General features: G+C 41.1%; 1 protein-coding gene across 2 annotated transcripts in view; it reads left to right on the top strand.

Annotated features, from left to right (window-relative positions):
- Positions 1–18,386, top strand: part of ACACA (acetyl-CoA carboxylase alpha) — a 140,157-nt gene that overhangs the window by 66,401 nt on the left and 55,370 nt on the right. For both annotated transcript variants that reach the window (XM_009278242.2, XM_009278243.2), the window contains 6 exons: positions 1,679–1,720; positions 2,332–2,547; positions 3,073–3,228; positions 5,080–5,283; positions 7,747–7,902; positions 8,508–8,654. In XM_009278242.2, the coding sequence (XP_009276517.1) occupies positions 1,679–1,720; positions 2,332–2,547; positions 3,073–3,228; positions 5,080–5,283; positions 7,747–7,902; positions 8,508–8,654 (921 nt within the window). The remainder of the gene's footprint in view (positions 1–1,678; positions 1,721–2,331; positions 2,548–3,072; positions 3,229–5,079; positions 5,284–7,746; positions 7,903–8,507; positions 8,655–18,386) is intronic.

The following is an 18,386-nucleotide window of genomic DNA, read 5'->3' as shown; positions in this document are numbered from 1 at the left end:
TTTTTGTTTTAATTACAGTCTATATAATTAGTTCCCAGCATGTTGAGGTAATAGAGAGTTGCTCCAGCAAGCTTCCAATTTCCTCATCTCATTAGGTTTTTAACGTGATTATTAGTATAATAATCAACTATGATGATTTCTGTTGTAGCTTTTCCCATTCTGCGGTTTGCAGGGTGTCTTGATTGGCTAATTTAGGCAAATTATTTTGATTGTCTTGATGATGGTTGGTTGATTAGAACACAGCAGGGGTATAATTCTTCTGCCTAGGAAATGGAGCACTCTTCCAGATTTTGGTACCAGAGCACTGAGAATTTTTGTGTGTGTGCACATCTAATTATTATATTTGCCCACAACACTAGTCAAATGCCTTGAAAGCAATTACATTAGTGATAGAATGAGCATGGATGATGTTAGGAGAAATTGGCAGCGTGCAGAGGAGGACAGGTAGGAGGGGTTTGAAAGAGAAGTGAGGAAACATGGAAGTGGTTGCTTTCTTAGAGTATAGTTGATGCTCATACGCTTACCTAATATGCCCATTGCCTGAATTTTCAGGCAGGATTTCTTGTACCACTGGCTAGTCTGGAAGACACACTCCAGGCAAACACAAGCTATTTTGCTCAACTGAAGAGCCATCAGGTGAAGTTCTGGGGACTGTTTTTTATAGGAGGTAAGGAAGATGACTAGCTAGAGGATTACTTCTAGCCTTAAAAGCTGTGTTGCTCAGTGGAGCCTTATACTCTGTCACCATGCAGCAGTTGTTGCACTGAATCAAGCTAGGGTTGCAAGTCTTTCATTGATAGTGAAATGTGATTCAGAAATTCAGTGACTCCAGGTCAGACACCTTCTTTTTTTCTTAGTAAGACAGTTCTGGCAAGTTGTGTATGCTCTCTCAGGTCACCTTTAGCATAAATGGCTGGTATTCTCATGTTGGTGCAAAGCATTCACAAAAGTTCCTACACCCAGTAAAAGTGTAATTCCACAGAAATGGATGGCTTTGCTTGAATGAAACTGGAGGGATAGGTAGAAGGATGCTGTCTAGTCTTTCTTCTTCTAAGACACGTGCAATATGCCACAAAAATGTAAAGCCCTTACCATTTGCTAGGATTTTATCTGTGCAACAGAGTAACAGAGAAACCTAATCATCTTTGGGGGATTTTTGTAGAGTACTATTTAATACATGAGGATAAAGTTATTTGAGTACAATTCATAGTTTTCCTTGGGAAGAGAGTATTTCTAGCAGTAATAGTATGAAGAGAGCTATGGAATACAGATCATTGTTTTGTGTACATCTGTTTACATAATGGAGTGTTAATATCATTGTATGGCTCCCAAACATTTCCACACTAATCATAATCATAATAGAACTAGAAGAAGTTTCCCAGTGCTGTCTGGACAGTTCCATGTTATTGTCTGTTAATAGTTGACAATAATAACGAGAAGCCAATCAAGTAGCCTCTGTTGCGTTAGCAGTGAAGACAGGTTTAAACTACCTCTGCTGCCTTCTTGAGGGTAACTTGATTTTCCACCACTCTTTGTGATGTTGAAAAAGTACCTTGTAACATCTTCTGTCATCTCCTCTGCTGTGGTGCTACCCCAGGTCTGGCCTGTGGGCGCTCTCTGGGTAGATCAAATGGCTTACTTTTGGAGGGCTAACATTGTTGCTTTTATTTTCAAACAGAGGGAATTTCCAAAGTTCTTCACCTTCCGTGCCCGGGATAAGGTAAGTTGTATATTCTTAATACTTTTCTCTAAGCGTTGGCTTTATCCTTCTTTCATGTAGCTGTTCCTTGCCAGTCTGAGAGGGTGGGAGCTACTTCAGCCCAACTTCACTGCCTAGTGCGGTATTTTCTCCTCCCTCGCTAGGCCAGTCATCCGCACACGCAGCAATTGATGTCAGTAACAATGATGAGTCTCTGATATTTGGGGATAAAAATTGGTGCATTTGGAAGCCTGACCTGAAGCTTCTGTTTATGCAGATTTTAGTCGCAGTGTAACAAGGGAACGTTGGAATCAGTACAAAGATTCAATACCAAACTTTCTGGCTTCTGTGAAAAAGAGGGGTTTGGGGGGGGTGAGCTTGAGAACTTGCGGTCTTGCAATTTGTCTTCTACTCTCAGTATTTCAACAATTTCAGCACAGCTCTTAGTGCTAATGACTGTGCATGAGAGAGAAAATTCTGGGTTGGTTTCATTTGAATTTTTAGTTTTTTAACTAAATATGAACTATCGTAAGGGGTGTTGTCTAGTTCTTCCCATCCTCTGGGTTTCAGCTTCTTAACTCACCCTCCTTTTTTGCACCCTTTTCTACCTGTATGATGCTGGGTGCCTCCAGTTTGAGGAAGATAGGATTTACCGTCATCTGGAGCCAGCTCTGGCTTTTCAGCTAGAGTTGAACCGAATGCGAAACTTTGATCTCACTGCCATTCCATGTGCCAATCACAAAATGCATCTCTACCTGGGAGCAGCTAAAGTTGAAGTGGGAACAGAAGTGACAGACTACAGGTTCTTCGTGAGGGCTATTATAAGGCATTCAGATCTGGTTACCAAGGTGAGTTTTGTCCCCCATGCAAGGTCTCTTTCCAAGACAGTGTATGAAACACCGTAAGTCATTCTAGGAACCTGCACGCAAACATATTACCTGTATAGAGTATTGTGGATGCGTGCCCTCTTTTTGCTAGTGTTGGCTCTGCAGAAGCATGTCTTCAAAGATCTAGCATTCCTATGCTTCAAGGAGATTTTTCTGTGGCCCAAGTGGATAGTCAGAAATCCTTGCATTTTGAGGCAACAGTTGTTTCTCTGTGTTTCTCCTGCACTACTGCAGTAATGGTTTGCCCTGTCTAGTTTCGGATTTATGCTGACCTAAACGAGGGCACAATTCAGCCAGGTATGTGAGTCCAGGCAGTGGGAGTACTGGCTCTGTGATTGTGATGGATCTGTTTCAGGGTTGTACATCCTGCTGAAACTAATGTAACCTATTTTCTCAGTCAAGTCCTTCTGCAGTTTTTCAAACACTGTATTCTTGGGCTGTGGTTTTTGAGTAGAAAGTAAATTATTTGTTGACAATATCTGGCAGGAAGCCTCCTTTGAGTATCTGCAAAATGAGGGAGAGCGATTGCTTTTGGAAGCCATGGATGAGTTGGAGGTGGCATTTAATAACACCAACGTGCGCACTGACTGCAATCACATCTTCTTAAATTTCGTGCCTACTGTCATCATGGACCCCTCTAAGGTATGATCTCTTCCCTAACTCTGAACTGTTTGTTTTTCTTGGGCTTGACTCACCAGAATTAAATGGTCTTTTGTTGCTTTTTTATGTTATGTAAGTGCACCTATTGACTGAGTACATTTTAATACCGTTTGGTGAATGACATGCAGTTTCTACTAGTCATTTTATAACAGAAAGCACAAGAAATTGGGGACCAGTATTAGAAGTGGTAACATGAGGGTCAGTTTAGTTACTCTACAAATACTGGAGTTTTGCTTTTCAGTAAAGAAAGTGGGGTCATGTAACTAATGGATGTCTCTAACTAAAGATCGCTTCTTGAGCTGCTAAACCAACTTCTCTTCAAAAGCAGAGAGAATACTTTTTATTTTAGCTAGTTAAGGCAAGCAATTAGTTTGTTTCACATTAGGAACCTGTTTGGCAGTGAGGAAGGAAGAAACCTTTATTTTTTCTTCCAATTTCTGAATAAATATTAAATGTAAGATTTCAGAACTAGCAGAGCTCTAATTTTTAGTGGAGTAACGCTGTCCTTCAGGCAATGCAGCTCACTTCCTCTGTGTAAACTAAGGAACGGTTTATTAAAAATATGTTTTGTATTTGAAACTAAACTTAGTTTTTTCATTGTGTGTTTGAGATAAACAATTTTAATAAGGAAATAGCTTTAAATGCTCTTCTGTTTGTTACAAAAGTCCAGATTCTGTCCAAATAAAACGTGAGATAAATCATGAACTTAAAAAGAATTTGTAAATTCAGCTACAAAAATAAGTGCCTTATTTTCATTCTCTGATACAAAACCACAGAGATCAACATTATAAATAAATGAACATTAAGCTTTGTAGATGCATAAATGAAAGTGTTTAGGCATAAAGCATGTTTCTGGTTAGCAGAACCACCACAAAGTCAGTCCCAAATAAACTGTAAAGGCTGCGTTTAGTTGGAAATCAACATTCTGTTCATGGTTACCAAAAGATGAGAACTGACCTTTCCTTATGAGAATAACTGAAAGTTTAAAAAGATGAATTGGTTATCAAAATAAGTATCTCTTGCTTGCTGACTTTTAAATCATGATTAAAAATTGGTGGCGTAAATCGCTTCTGAATAAATCCTCTCTCGGCGCAGCCAAAATCTTTAGTTCCCAGGAAGTTCAGAAGAAGCTGGGATATTCAGCCCCTGGAAGTTAGGCTGCCCTCAAATGTGTACCGTGACTTTTCCCTGAGCTGCTGTAGAAAAGAGACTTTCTATTTTTTGAAAGAATGTTAAAAACAGCCTATAAATTGCCTTCTTTTAATATGTGCTATTTGCCAACAGTAGTATATTATAAAGTTTAATAGAACACAAGAAGGCCAAGCTCCAAGTAGTAATTGCTTTGTTGATTTAAAGCACCGTACCGCATGTGCGGTGAAACATGATTATTGTGCATATAAGTGCTACATAACTGTTTGTCAGGGATCTCACTTTCCTGCATTTTGTAGTTCTTAGCCGTGAGCTATGCCTGCAGGAAGAAAGGTAGATGAAGGAGAAGCAGTGGGCACGCTGTGCCTTGCTGGGGTGTGATGTGCCATGAGGAAAAAGGGATGTGAATCCAGCGCTGTCCCTCTACCTCAGTAGTCCCCAGGTTGCGTTCAGCTCTTGCCTGTCTCAAGGCTCATTAGGATGAGAACGGACAGGCCACCGCAGTCCCATAACAGCACTGGGTGTGTGCTGCTGTTTGGTGCTTCCATCTCTCCTCTTCTGTGATGTTCCCCCTGCACACTGGGGTGCCCCTTTGAGCAGGACCCTACAATAGCGGGATGGAGGGGTGGCAAAGCGGTGGATGTGTCCAGAAAAGTGAGGGAAATTCTTCTCGTATGTTTTAAGATCGAAGAATCTGTGCGGAGCATGGTGATGCGCTACGGGAGTCGCCTGTGGAAACTCCGGGTCCTCCAAGCCGAGCTGAAGATCAACATTCGTTTGACACCAACGGGGAAGGCAATTCCCATTCGTCTCTTCTTGACCAATGAGTCGGGCTACTACTTGGACATCAGCCTGTACAAAGAAGTGACGGACTCCAGAACAGGACAGGTATGGTTCCATATGGCTCCATGGTTTGATGAGCAAATTATTTGGGGGGGACACGTTCTACCTGATGAAGTTCTTCTGTGGTTTGCGGTGTTTTCAGGTAATATAAAATTACCATTCAACTTTGCCAAAGGAAGAAGAATGTACCATTGTAAGATAATCTTGCTATAGGCATGTAGATGTGCAAAATGTAATCAGTTATGTAAAAGTGCATATCTTCTGATTGTTTTGTACATACCGTCAGTCATTTGTACATCTGTTTTCATCTGTGGCAGAGCGCTCAAAAAAGTAATAGAAAAGTAATCACTGTTGGTGCTCATCTTGTAGGTCGTAATAAAAAAATATTATTAAGTACACGTTTCCCTGAGTAGATAGAGAAAATCTGTGAACTTGTCTTTTAAACTCTAAAGATCTAGGGAATGACCTGGGTAGGATGATATAAAGTTATTGAAGGTGCTTTTATATCATTTTTATGAAGCATAATGGGCTCTTTTGTAATGGCTGTGGCTATTCTGGTATTTCTTCTTTTCATGGCATAGGAATAGTGTGGTTAACTGAAATACCTACATATGCTAAAATACATGGAGTATAGGATGCATGAAAAATATTTAAATACAGAAATATTTACATCTCCCTCTGTAATAATCTCTCTGCCATGCAGTAGTAGCAGCAGAATAAATCACTTGGGCAGCATTAATGTTGAACACAAGGTGCTGAGTCACCTTTTCTCCCCCTCTTCTCTATTTAAATTTTTCCAGCAGGCTGCCTGGGTGTACAGTCCGTTCGGTTCTGGAGATCCTAGAACAGATAGTGTCTGTATGTTTTACTTCATTTCTGCCTTTGAGTGGAGATGAGGAAAGAAAAGGACATTTTAATAATCTCCAGTAGTGGAGCTTAACACTTGAGTTTTGTTAGTCATTTGTGAAGGTCACCTTTCCTCTTAAACTCTGTCTCTGATGAGCTTTATGTTTCTAAAGCTAGGAGAATGCACTCGTGTGTGTACAGCTTTTAGCAACTTTTCCAATATTTGATTTTCTTAATTTGACACACACACCCCCGATATTAAACCAGTTCTATTAAAAAATTGTACTGATAGGAATTATTTCAATTAACTCTTTGAGTAGTTGAGAGGAACGTTTGTCTTAAACTAATACCTTCAAACTTTGTAAGAAACTTTGGTAAATCTTCCCCCTCATGACGGAGGTTTATAGGACAGGTTCAGACCTATGTATTTTTTTCCTGTGTTTTCAGAGAGTTATTTTGAATTTAGAGAATTCCTTTAAAAAAAGAATTTTTAAAAATTCTTTTAAAAATTCAAGCATTGCTGATGTACCGGGTGCAGGGCGTTTTCATGACTTCTGAAGAATGGAAAAATAGATTAATCATGAGGGAATGACCCTGATCTCTTGTTTAGCAGTTTCTGCGGTAATGAGTGGCGATGCTCAGTACAGACTTCTCCAGCTCCCACAGAACTGCTCAGAAGGTTTCCAGAGATTTAGGGAGAATTGGTCCCCAAGTGCAGTAACAGATCCTAACACAGGCGCTGTCACAAATGCTTGTTACCCTGAATAAATATTTCTCCCATTGAAGAAGCTACTTCACGAAGCAACGTTTGTGAAGACTGACGAGAGCATGAACTACTATTTTTAATCTAAAAACTAAAATACGCTTTACTTACTGAATTTTATCTTTAGTGGAATTCTTCAATTAATTCACCTTCAATTAGAAAAAGATCTGCCGTTTGTAACATCAGATCTGATCACCATTCTGTTAAAAACAGCCTAATCGTGTTGCTTCTGTCAGGCGTCTTTCTATTAAGCAGCATTTATGCAGTGTTGTCCCAGTTAAGCAGTGCTCCTCCTGTTTCTTAGTTGAAATAGAATTCCTTCTGAGTCCTGGTTGAATGGAATATATAGTGCCATGAAGCATGGCAGCTGATAATTCATGTCGCTACTATGGGAAAATCTTTTAAACTTATAATATCAAAACTTCAAGCCAAATGACATATGCAAGTCTTGACCTAGCTTCCATGATCAGTCAGTGGAGATACAGATACTGTGCTGTTCGACTACATAAATAACAGAGTTCTCCTCTCTGCTCCCAGCTATCGCAATCCATCGGCGTAGATACGGTGTCAGGGGAAATACTGGTGAATGTGAAGTCATCTAAGTCACAGGCTTTTTTTTCTGTGGGGATGTGGCTCTGTTCACTTTGCTTTCTGCTGTGGTATGGTAATAAGTCAGTGATGCTCAGATCGGTGCAGTAATGGTCCAGCACTGTCTCCAAAGGGTAGTAATGCATGATGAAGCATGGTGTTACAGGATATGCGAGCATTAACGTGTTTGTAGAGAACAGAAAGAGGCCTGATCAGTCTGGAATGTCCTGATGATTTTTGGTAAAATTTGAGTGAGATAGCTGTATGGAACCAGTGGATTAAACTGTAATTGGTCATGTTTTGTGCTGCAGATCATGTTCCAGGCATATGGGGATAAACAGGGACCGCTTCATGGGATGCTGATCAATACCCCGTACGTGACCAAAGACCTGCTTCAGTCCAAGAGATTCCAGGCACAGTCTTTAGGGACATCATATGTCTATGACATTCCTGAGATGTTTCGGCAGGTAAGTGTTCTTAAGGCCCGGTGGGTTGTTCTAAACTTTTGTACCTGCAAAGCACTTCTATCAGTTGCCATCCTTGCTTGTCAGGGAAACAAGTGGCCTGGAGTGGCTAACAATGGTCTCCCAGGATCTATACAGCCATGAATTGAGTCTGCTTGGAAAGAAATTAGGACGCCTGATACACTGCTGCTATAGTTACATTAATAAGTCAAACAGTAGAAGCTGAAATGTAAACTGTCTTGCATTTCTTGTTTATGTTTCTTTGTTTTCCCACCCTGTTATCCAGCCTTCCTAGAGGGTTGGATAGTGCAGGGGTGGTAGTTCCTAGGATAGGACTCGTACATCATTGAATGTGTTAATGAGTTGCAGAATTGATTGTGTATCTGATTTGCTGGGTTCTATCCTGAAGCACGTAATTTGAATTATGCTACTTTGAGTGAAACTGTGTTTCATAGTTTAAATGCCAAAGTAATATCCACTGAATATTGTCAGTCAAATTGGGAGGAGGGATATTTCAGTGTTCTGTCTTGAATATTAAGTCACAGTAGATTGAGCAAAAATATTTGCAGATGACGTTCTTAACAAGAATTTATCTTTTCATCCTCTAGTCTTTGATTAAACTCTGGGAGTCTATGAATGAACATGCATTCCTGCCAACACCACCGCTGCCTTCTGACATACTAACGTACACTGAATTGGTGTTGGATGATCAGGGCCAGCTCGTGCACATGAACAGGCTGCCGGGAGGAAATGAGGCAAGTTGCACTTTCTTTAACGCTACTTTTCTTTCCGTATCCTGCAGTACATTGTGTTTTGGACTAGGTTTGACAATTGTAATGAAAATTTACCAGCCAGGCACAAAATCTATTCATTCAGTCTTTCACAGGTGAAATCTCTCTCTTGAAAATGAGATTTTTGTTTCATTAAAAATTAATACCTTCCATACAATGGGTATTTTAACCTCCATAGTAAATGATCATTCCATTTCAAACCTGTGCCTATGCTGTTTTTCCTTCATAATTAAAAAGTGCTCATTCAGCTATTCCAGGTAACTGGGGTTTGTATTTGAACAAAATATGTTTTACAAGACTAAATAGAAATGTTTTCATTTGCTTAAAAAACGAAAAACCAGTTTTATGCTTTCCATTTAAATACTCACCATGCAGTGTTTGTGTAGCACACTGGCAAGGTGTGTGCAACATCCCCCTCTAGTGAATGATTTACTTGAGACTAAGAACCTGCTAATGCTGTTGGGATAATAGTTACTCCTTCAGCTCAAGCAGGAGGAGGCTCTGCTGTTGTGGTGGGCTTTTGCTGGTGTGTCATCACATTAGCAAGCCAAAGATTGCAGCATTGAAATGACTGGAGAGTAAACCTGACTAGTAGAAAATGTCTATTTTTTTTGCCTGGGCTACGTGGGATTCAGTAAGTGAATGTTCCTACAGTAATTTAAATTTGAACAGTTCTAAGTGGTGGTATCATTTATTTTTTCTTGGCATCATTGAACTAGCACCGTCCTTTTACTGGATATATAACTTAAGATTTGCAAAAGCTCTGTTCAAAAACGTCAAGTATAGTGATGAGAGGAAATAGGGGGGTTCGTCACTATTTACTGCACGTATCTTGTCAGGGGAAGGTTTTGAATATGATGTTTTCAAATTGAACCTAATCAGTAAATGGTGACTATGGGAGCACTATGTCCTTGTCTTTTGCTGGCCTATAGGAGAAATGTTTTAACTAGTATAATTAAACCTGAAATGAGCTATTCCCTGCATTCTTAGTGAAAGCTGAGGCTGCGGTGCTGTGGAGGCTTATGCCATCATCTTTCTCTCTTTCTCTGCTCTCATTCAGCGTTTGAGTGGATGGTGGCTGGGGAAATAGCAAGTCCCTCAGGGACGTAGCTCTGTTCTTGCTGAAATTACAAGCACAGAGCTGCCTGGGCATGAACATGTAGTGTTTACTCTGCCAGTATGAATACAAATAGTCTTATTATAAGAGATTCTGTACCCAAAGACCACCAAAAAAAAATTAGGAGTTTTTTTAACCCTTGGTAGACTTTGTTGTGCTCAATCTGAAAAGAAATTACATGGCTGTTGTGGTGTGCATAGTGTTGTTATCTAATGCACAGGTTCAGGCCCTGCCTCTGTGGCTCTTACACTGAGGAGCTGAGTCACTGGAAAGTGTGATAAACAAGGGGAAAATATGATGTTCCCCCCACGTTTTTCAGTCTGGCTGCTGAAGATTGCTTCTTGTGGAGGTATATGGCAGACTCTAATCTGCGTTTTAATGACTTCCCAGAAATGAGGTGAGGGCGCTGGCCGCAGAGATGAAATCCCAGCCCAGGGTTCGGTGTCTCGGGGAAGCCTAGCGAGTGGTCAGACCGGGGAAGTGCTCTGTGCCTCCCCAGAGAGGCGTGCAGCTCACAGCTGGTAGTGCTAAACTGTCAGCCCGGCCTGTCTGCAGCTGGACGAGTCGCTGTAGGACCATGTGCGGCTGGAATGAGGTTTGAGGCTTTGGTATTGAATTCTGTTACCAATAGCCACTGCACACAATAGCGCTCATTCACAGGTGAGAGCGGACAATCTGAGGAAGAGGTTCCAGCAGCAGTCTGAAGGACAGGTGACATTCAGGAGGCGACGAGCTGCCGAACAGATTCATTCCTCCGTGTTGCACTTTCTTTATCTGGATGAGCTGACTTTAGGCTTTTATGGTTTTAATTCCATTCAGCTGAGGAAACAAATTTTCACAAACGCGTGCTCAAGTTTCTCTTTCCAAAGAAGATGGCTGCAGGGGTGGAGAAGGAAGAGACAGGATGCTAGATAAATTCAGAGCATAAGCCTTTTCTTTGTTAAGGCTGTAAGTGGATCCATTCTGCTTTTTTTGAGAATCAGTCTGCATAGCATCTGGGCAGAGAAATACAGCATCTTATCTGCCAGGAAGCAAAGATCCTTGGGGTAATCCATCTATGTGGCAGTAGCTGGTAGTATTGCATAGGAAGAGGAGACATGCCACAAGGAGCAGGAGAAAATATTAATTGCTTCTGCACTTCTTCCATATGATACAATGGTGAGCCATTCTCAAAATATGGCACATTTCCTTGGCTCTGTAAACTTGTCTGAATTTGTTAAGGAAGAGTTTTGTCCTCAGATAGATGTATTTGACTTCAAAATGCTAGAAGCCCATATACACTGAAAATTGTGTTACAGGGGAGATGATCCCTAAAGAAACGAGTACAGTGGGGAAGTCGAGGTTCCCAAGCTTTGCAGTGGCTTACTTGGTAGCCTTAGTCAAAGTTTTCACTGCTTCAGTTTGTTCATATCCTAGTAAGATGGGACTGCTCTGGGGTGTTATGAGGATAATTTAGACAAATATGTTTTAAGAGTCTTTGAATTTTTACTTGCTAAATAAGTGCTGGATATTATGTTAGACAGCATTCCCCTGGTTCTGGTTCGTAACCCTTGATGGTCAGTGCCAATGGAGTCTGTGCCTCAGAGATCCAGAGGCATGAGCTGTGTCCAGCTCAGACCCCAATGAGCTGACAGGCGGGAGTGCTTGGTAGGAACTTTCCAAAAATATTTTTTGTGGGAAGAACGGACTGGAAAATCTTCCACACAATCTGTGCCATTGCCCTTTGGACTGAAAATTTTAAATAAACTTTTCTGCCATGTTGTCCTGATTCAGAAAAGCATCTTGGCACACACTTAAAATCTGTTTCCTGATGGACAGTGGTATTTTAAGCTTGTGCTTAAGTTCTCTGGTTGAATAAAACTGCTTCCCTGAACTGGTGCCTTAATGGTTATGCCTCCTAAAATTTATTACATGGAATTACAGGTCTTATGTACATGTGGGTAATAGTTGTCAGCAATTTATAGATAAGGTGAGACGTCTTTACTTAAATGTGATTTTTTTTTTTTTTTTTTTCCCCTTTCTTCCCAGCAAAAGTTGCTGATTTTCTGAATCTGAAGTCTTTTGAGAGATTGTACATCATGTGTTTTTTATTAAAGAGGAAATTTCTGTTGAAAACTTCTGACTGTGGTAAATATAGCTGCTGTTTAGTGCATTCAGGTTCCTATTACTGTTCGACTTGTTTTAGCTCAGAGACTCAAACACAGCTATTCCCCCATTGCAAGTGAGTGCCTTACCGTCGTGGTATCAGCTGTTCTGAGGTAGGGCTTGTCTTTCCTGTTGGAGCTGTGCTACATGGTATGAACAATTACATTTTCTCTATGTGAAAAGGGGTCAAGACTCTCTTCCTCTTAAAGCATTCAGCTGAGCTGAGTGCCCTAATTGTTTTAGCTAGCAGGCGAAATTGAGAAACCAGCATAAAATCCAGGAGATTTGTGGTCAGTGTGTTCAGCTGGATGTCAACAACCGAAGTTGCAATCCCTGCTCTAATACGGGGCAGAGCAGGAGCTTGAGGCTGAGTTTCTCCTGTCCTCTCAGATTTTGCAAGCAATGTTCTGGGCTAACCTGGCTAACCTGTCTATGTTTTCAGGAAAATCTGTGAAAAGGGAATTCTTAAGAACTTTCACAAAACGAGGTTTTTCTCCGCTTAGCTTGCGACCACTTCACGTAGCCCACCACCTCATTTGGCAGTAATTATCTCTTTGCTAGTAGTCTCAACAAAGAAGCCAAGGACTTAATGGACCATGAAGATACAACTTGCTATTTATTCCTAGATAGTGCTTGCTCCTTCTGAGCAGAGGATCCTGTGTCTTGTCATGGCCACGCGGGGGAGCTTGCAGCGCCGCTGGCCGTGCCGCCTACTCTTGCAGCACGGAAGACATCACTAATGCAGGGCCTTTTTCCAACCTCTTGTCCACTCAGTGCAGCCAGAGTTCTTCCTGAAGCGCATCTGCTGTTTCTTTGGACTGCAGACAGAATCCTGGATGTTGCCTGGAGCTTTCTGCTAGATGGCTTCTGTTCTGGATCCTTCATGTTAAGCTTGTGAACTGTGTCCTGGTCTCTAGTTACCCTTTTTTTTGGTCTGTTTTTTTTTGTTTTGTATGTGTCCTCTATTACTAGTCTGGCTGCTTTGATACCTCTGCTCACCTGTGAGACTGTTCTGATAAGCTCTGTCTGCTACCATAGGATTTCAGTAACCCAACACCCTTGACAAGACTGAATGTGCCATGCTAAAAAGTTGAGAACAGTTTGTAAATAATTCTCAGAGCCAGCAGGTAGAGAAGGGAGCTGAAGAAGACAGTATTTTATCAGTATTTAACCAGTCGATTAGCTCCCTTCTAATGCTCCTGAGTAAAGACTGAATAGACTTTGGGACAAATGGGGTATAATTTTTTGTACAACTGTGAGCATATCAAGAGCTAAGCACCAGAGGTGGATGCTCAGCCTGACTCCAGTCTCACTCTTAAGATAGACATGGACCATTGAAACGTATAGAGTTTATATAGGCGGGAGCAAAAAGATCTCCTTGTAGTTTGTAATCTTACGCATTTTACGCTAAAATGTCTTTAAGAAGAAAATTTTAAGTTCATACCACAGCCTGGATGCTTATGTAGATCATAACACGAGGCTTTTAACATTTCTGCTATTTTATTTTTTTTTAAATAAGCGGAAGCCTTTTTTTTTAGTGACACAATCTTTGGTGTTTCTGGCTAAGATCTTCACTGGGCATGTGGGGTGGAGGTGTGTGGTTGGGACTTTCTACACTAATATTGGGAGGGGTGGGTTTGAAAGGATGCAGCACCTCACCCTGTTTGACAGTGTAAGAGGAGCTGATGGCTGTCCTCTGGGAGCCTTTTGCCCTGGCAGCTCACCTCTGTCCTGCCCGTCATCTAAGCCTCTGATGTTGCTCTGTAGTTACATGGCTGTGCTAAAATGGGGAAATCTCTGAAAGAGTCAGAAATTGTGTGAACACAGACAAGTGAACAGGGCTAGAGTTCAGAAGTGTATGGCAACTCACGCAGTATTTAAAAACATGTTGGTTGCAGTAGCTCTGCTGAAGACACGACCTGTAATGTAGTGACATCCTCTTCAAATGCCCGTTGAAGACGGCTTTGTTCCGAAGATTAGCATATTAGCTGAAATCTTAGTGTGAAAAGGTAATTCCCTCAGCCTGTTGGAGAACTCAATATGTTACTTGTCATTCTTGAGCTGGGCATTCTGATGTTTTTCTATAGCACTTTATGTATTTTGACTACAATTTACCGTGATCCTCTGGCACTAGGACTGCACCATCCGCTGATAAGACCCAACTAATCTTCAAGGACAAGGAGAAAGTGAGTGTAAGGAGCGCCTGCAGCAACACCCCACATTACCCTTCGTCTCAGTCTCATGCAGTGTGCACGTAAAATGTGTCATTTTCCCTGTTGGCACTAGATGTCACAGTTTTTCCTTCTCAGTAGCATGAGGATCAGAAATAATCCATAATCAGAGCTGTTAGCTGGAGCGTTGGCAGGCACCCTTTCTTGTGAATGTGGGAAGGTTTGGCCAGGTGAAATTCAGGACGGCAGTGGGCAGAGGGCTGCTGAAACTCTGCTTCGGCAGCTCCCTGGATTGCCTGGGGCTGAAAGGTGTAGCTAATGAATTTTATACAAGCAAAGCTTAATAGTTGAACTGCATGTTCTGCTTTGTCACCCCATGTTCCTGCATTTTATGACAGGCACAGGGTATTAAAACATCCGCTGGGTTACTTATGGTGGATGGTAGGTACTTGAGAAAAAGCAGAGAATGGGTGATGGCAAAGTCAGTGAATTAACATGAATGTGAGGGAAAACACCCGTGCATCTTCTCCCCCCTGCCCCAACCCCACTGCTATTCTTCCCAGAGATTACTGTAAAAATAGTTGTTTCTCTTTGGGTTTCCCAACCCTTCTTCTTGATGAGTTTTGGGAACAATCCTAACCTGAAGGCTCTTCTGGCAGTAGGAATGGGTTTAAATAACAGGGAAGCTGGACAACTATTTGTGCTGCACAGCAAGTGGTGTCTCCTCATCTGAAATACTCGTCATGCAATTTCAGAAGGTGATCCTCCTTTGGCAGAATAATTTTAGCCCCTATCAATGAGATGCTCAGAGGTCACCATGAGACGTGGGGGTAGGGATCAGGACAGAGCACGTTTTTGTCATGGACTGGAGAGTGTTATTTTTAGTAAAAGGTGGAATGTCTTGTGGCAAGTGAAATATAATACAAATTAAAAGAGGGTCCCCCTAGCATCACTGAAAGCTGATTTTTTTTTTTTTTTTTCTCACTTATATGCCTAGATCATTTAATGTAACTTTAAGAGTAGCAGGTGTGTGCATGGGAGGATGGGACTGGTGTGGGGGGGTCTTTTGAACTCTGTTCGAGATGGGATGGATGCATGTCACAGTGTATAGGGAGCATCTCCTTAGCTGAACAGTGGTTGTACGGTTAAGCAGGAGTACTCTGTAATACCTTGAATTGTTTGAAGGGTTAATATTCATGCAGATCAGTATCTTCAGTGTGCTGTTTCTCACAGTGTTGTAGATGCAGTATCTCCCATGGCCTGATTTTTGAAAAGGTACATGTATGCTATAGCAATACTAGATGTTCAAGATTTGAAAAGGCTTTCCTTACAGAACCAGAGGTTATGAGCCTCTAACATACACCGTTGAGTTAGTTAGAATTTAGCAGTTATTTAAAAGGTGAATTTTTGGAAGGTTATAAGTAAATCTTTTTTTTTTTTTAATTTTATATAATCAGATAATGACTGTTGAATTTCATAATGCTACCAAACAAATACAGAATTTTAATTTTGTTACCTTTCTTGTAATTCTGAATTTTATCCAACGTTTACATTTAAATCACACCTCTAATAAGTGTATTTGATATATGTTAACGCTTTACAAAAAATAAATTCTTGGGCAGGAAATAACCCCACACATCGCAGGTGAGGCTCTCGGAGGACACTGAAAGCAGTGATTGCCCAAATCATGTCTTATTCAAAGAGCAACTAGAACTCCAAATTTCTTGAAGGGTTTTAAAATCCACAAATACAAGCATTACTAGGTCAGAGATGTAAGTGGTGGTGCAGAGAGTTTTATTTTGTATTTTGATATAGATGTTTGAACATGTGTATATGGATAATATGGATACTGTAGACAAGAAAGTTCTTGCCTACAAGAAAGCTCCTAATAAAGGTTATCTGTCGCTCTGTAATATACTTTATCTGTCTGTAACTTCACCAGATGCAAACTATTTCAGCTGAAGTTTTCAAGCCTTACACTCTGCCTAGGGAGAAGTTATTTATTGTTTAGTTTGGAAAGCTTCATCAAAAATGCTTTTGTTTTGGTGAAGAAGCTGGCAGTGTTGCTCACAGTTGATTTGGTGCGCTTGCAGCAGGAACTTGAATTTGATAGAGAATTTGGTTTGGGTTCAGCATTATGCTTTTTGCTATCCCCAAGAGACACTGTGCAAGCTTCATACCTTGCAACACAGATGTGTGTGCAGTAAAAACTACTTTTACAGTGTCTTTAATGGCTTTTTTTGAGCTTTCCTTTTGGTGCTCTGTGTCCATCCACTTTCCCTGAACATCAGCCAGCCTTTTGCTGGTTTGCTTCCTGGCTTGCCATCCGAGTGCCCTTTGGTCTGGTGCGAGGAACCAAGGCAGTACGAATTCACGTCTCCTTCAGTCCGCTGTACTGCACGACGCCTTTTACTGAGCAAGCCTTTGCCACGTGTCATCCTGGAACCATTTCTTCCCATCTCTCATCCACTTGGCCGCATGCTGTTCAGAAGAACCATGCCAATGTGTGCTTGGCTGCGCTGCCTGCGACCACTGCTTTGATCACTAAATGACGCGTTTTTCAGAGCCAAGAAGAGAATGAAGGAATCCTGGGTTTTGGCACTCCACCCTTGTCAAGGCATTAAGTCTGAATGCCTCTAGCAAACCACGTGCATCATGCCCTTTTTCTGGGAGTTGGTTCATGCTGAAGATAAAAAATTTTACAGCTTTTGGTTACAGCATAAGTGCGGAGTGTCTCTCTTTTAGATCTGAAGTTCTTGGCATCAGATTCGAATGATGAAATACCAAAATTGCTACGTCTGCATCAAGTAAAATTTCTGGGGATGTCTTTGTTCCTTTATAGAACACACCTTGTCCACGGCTATGCAGCAGAGTGATTCAGCATCCTGGGGTCAGTGGACACTGGTTTACCTCCAGAAAAGACAGAGGTTGTGAAGGGGGAATAAAGCACGTGTTCCTTGATTTAACAATGTCAGAACGTGCGTGCACAGCGGGGCGGAAATGTGTTTTCATTAATGTTCAGCTTCAGCATTTCTAGTGCTCACGTGCTAGACCACTACAACTGTTGCATTTCCTTTCTTATTATAATTTTTGTATGTAATAAATACTGACATACAAATGTATTCATGTTTTATATATATTTTTTACATCTAAAGCTTACATATGATACAGATGCAACAGAATGGGAACAAGACAAAAGTGTTGTCAGGGTTCTGTAAGTTCAGTTGTTCTACTTAGAGATTTTGAGACCCGCATTCAGGTTTCCAAATTTGGACGTAAATAAATAAAATGAAGCATGGCATAAAGTACCTAGGCTCAAGCATCATCCTTCTTGTGAGAGAAGTAGAATAAACCAACACAATTGGCATGGCTCAAGAGTAGATACTGTCAAATAATAAGCTGTTCTCGTTTACATCAGATTTTCTGTCAGCTACGCTTCTCCAGGAATTACAGATCCTGCTAGAAAGAGACTTAAAAGCTCCCTCTGCCTGAACACCAGCCACCATTTGCGTTGGCTTCCCTTCGTTCGGAGTCTGTTGTGCTTTCAGGAGGGAGACAGGGATCGGTTTCTTCCCCATTCCCCTCGGTGCCTGTTGTCAACAGCTCCGGCTGCCACTAGCAGTCAATTTGTAACTGCATCAGTGTGTGTATTACTGTTCACATCGATAGCGCAATTAATGTTGGAGTCAATTTTGGTGTTAATTTTAGGCCATGATTAGTGTTGACACTGTGTGTCAAACTAATGGCATTTATGAGCACCATGAAAATGAATGTTAGTTAATACCGTGTTTTTACTATCTGTTAATGGTTACATTAAGCCAAAGATCTAGTGGGAGAAGGTGTGTATAAAATTATATATATAAAACTTGTGTGTAATATATGTGTGTCATGCAATTCTGCATTGCTGGTGCTATTCAGGGAGCAAATGACATCTGAGCACTGAATCCTAATCACAGTTTGGAACATCAGAAATAATGATCACTTCTGATCGGAGGTTGTGAATAATTCATCTGGTTTGATTTTCACGTTCTGTCCAGTGATACTTTTCAAACCAAATGTGTTCCTACAGGAGAATAATGGTCCCACTTCTTATGGAAATACTGTGGCACAAATCATTTTGCCAACATAAAAACAGTTAAATAAGACGGTTCCTGCTTTTATTTTTTCCTCCCTCTCTTCTTCATTCCTCGGTGTGCTGGGAATAGAGCTGTGGCAGGAGAAGCACTTCCAAACTACGCTGGCTCTTAAAAAGAGCCCGTTTTG

Source organism: Aptenodytes forsteri, unplaced genomic scaffold (genome assembly GCF_000699145.1).
Source record: "Aptenodytes forsteri isolate BGI_AS27 unplaced genomic scaffold, ASM69914v1 Scaffold66, whole genome shotgun sequence".
In the NCBI taxonomy this organism is placed as follows: Eukaryota; Metazoa; Chordata; class Aves; order Sphenisciformes; family Spheniscidae; genus Aptenodytes; species Aptenodytes forsteri.
This window is presented reverse-complemented; position numbering and strand designations above follow the sequence as displayed.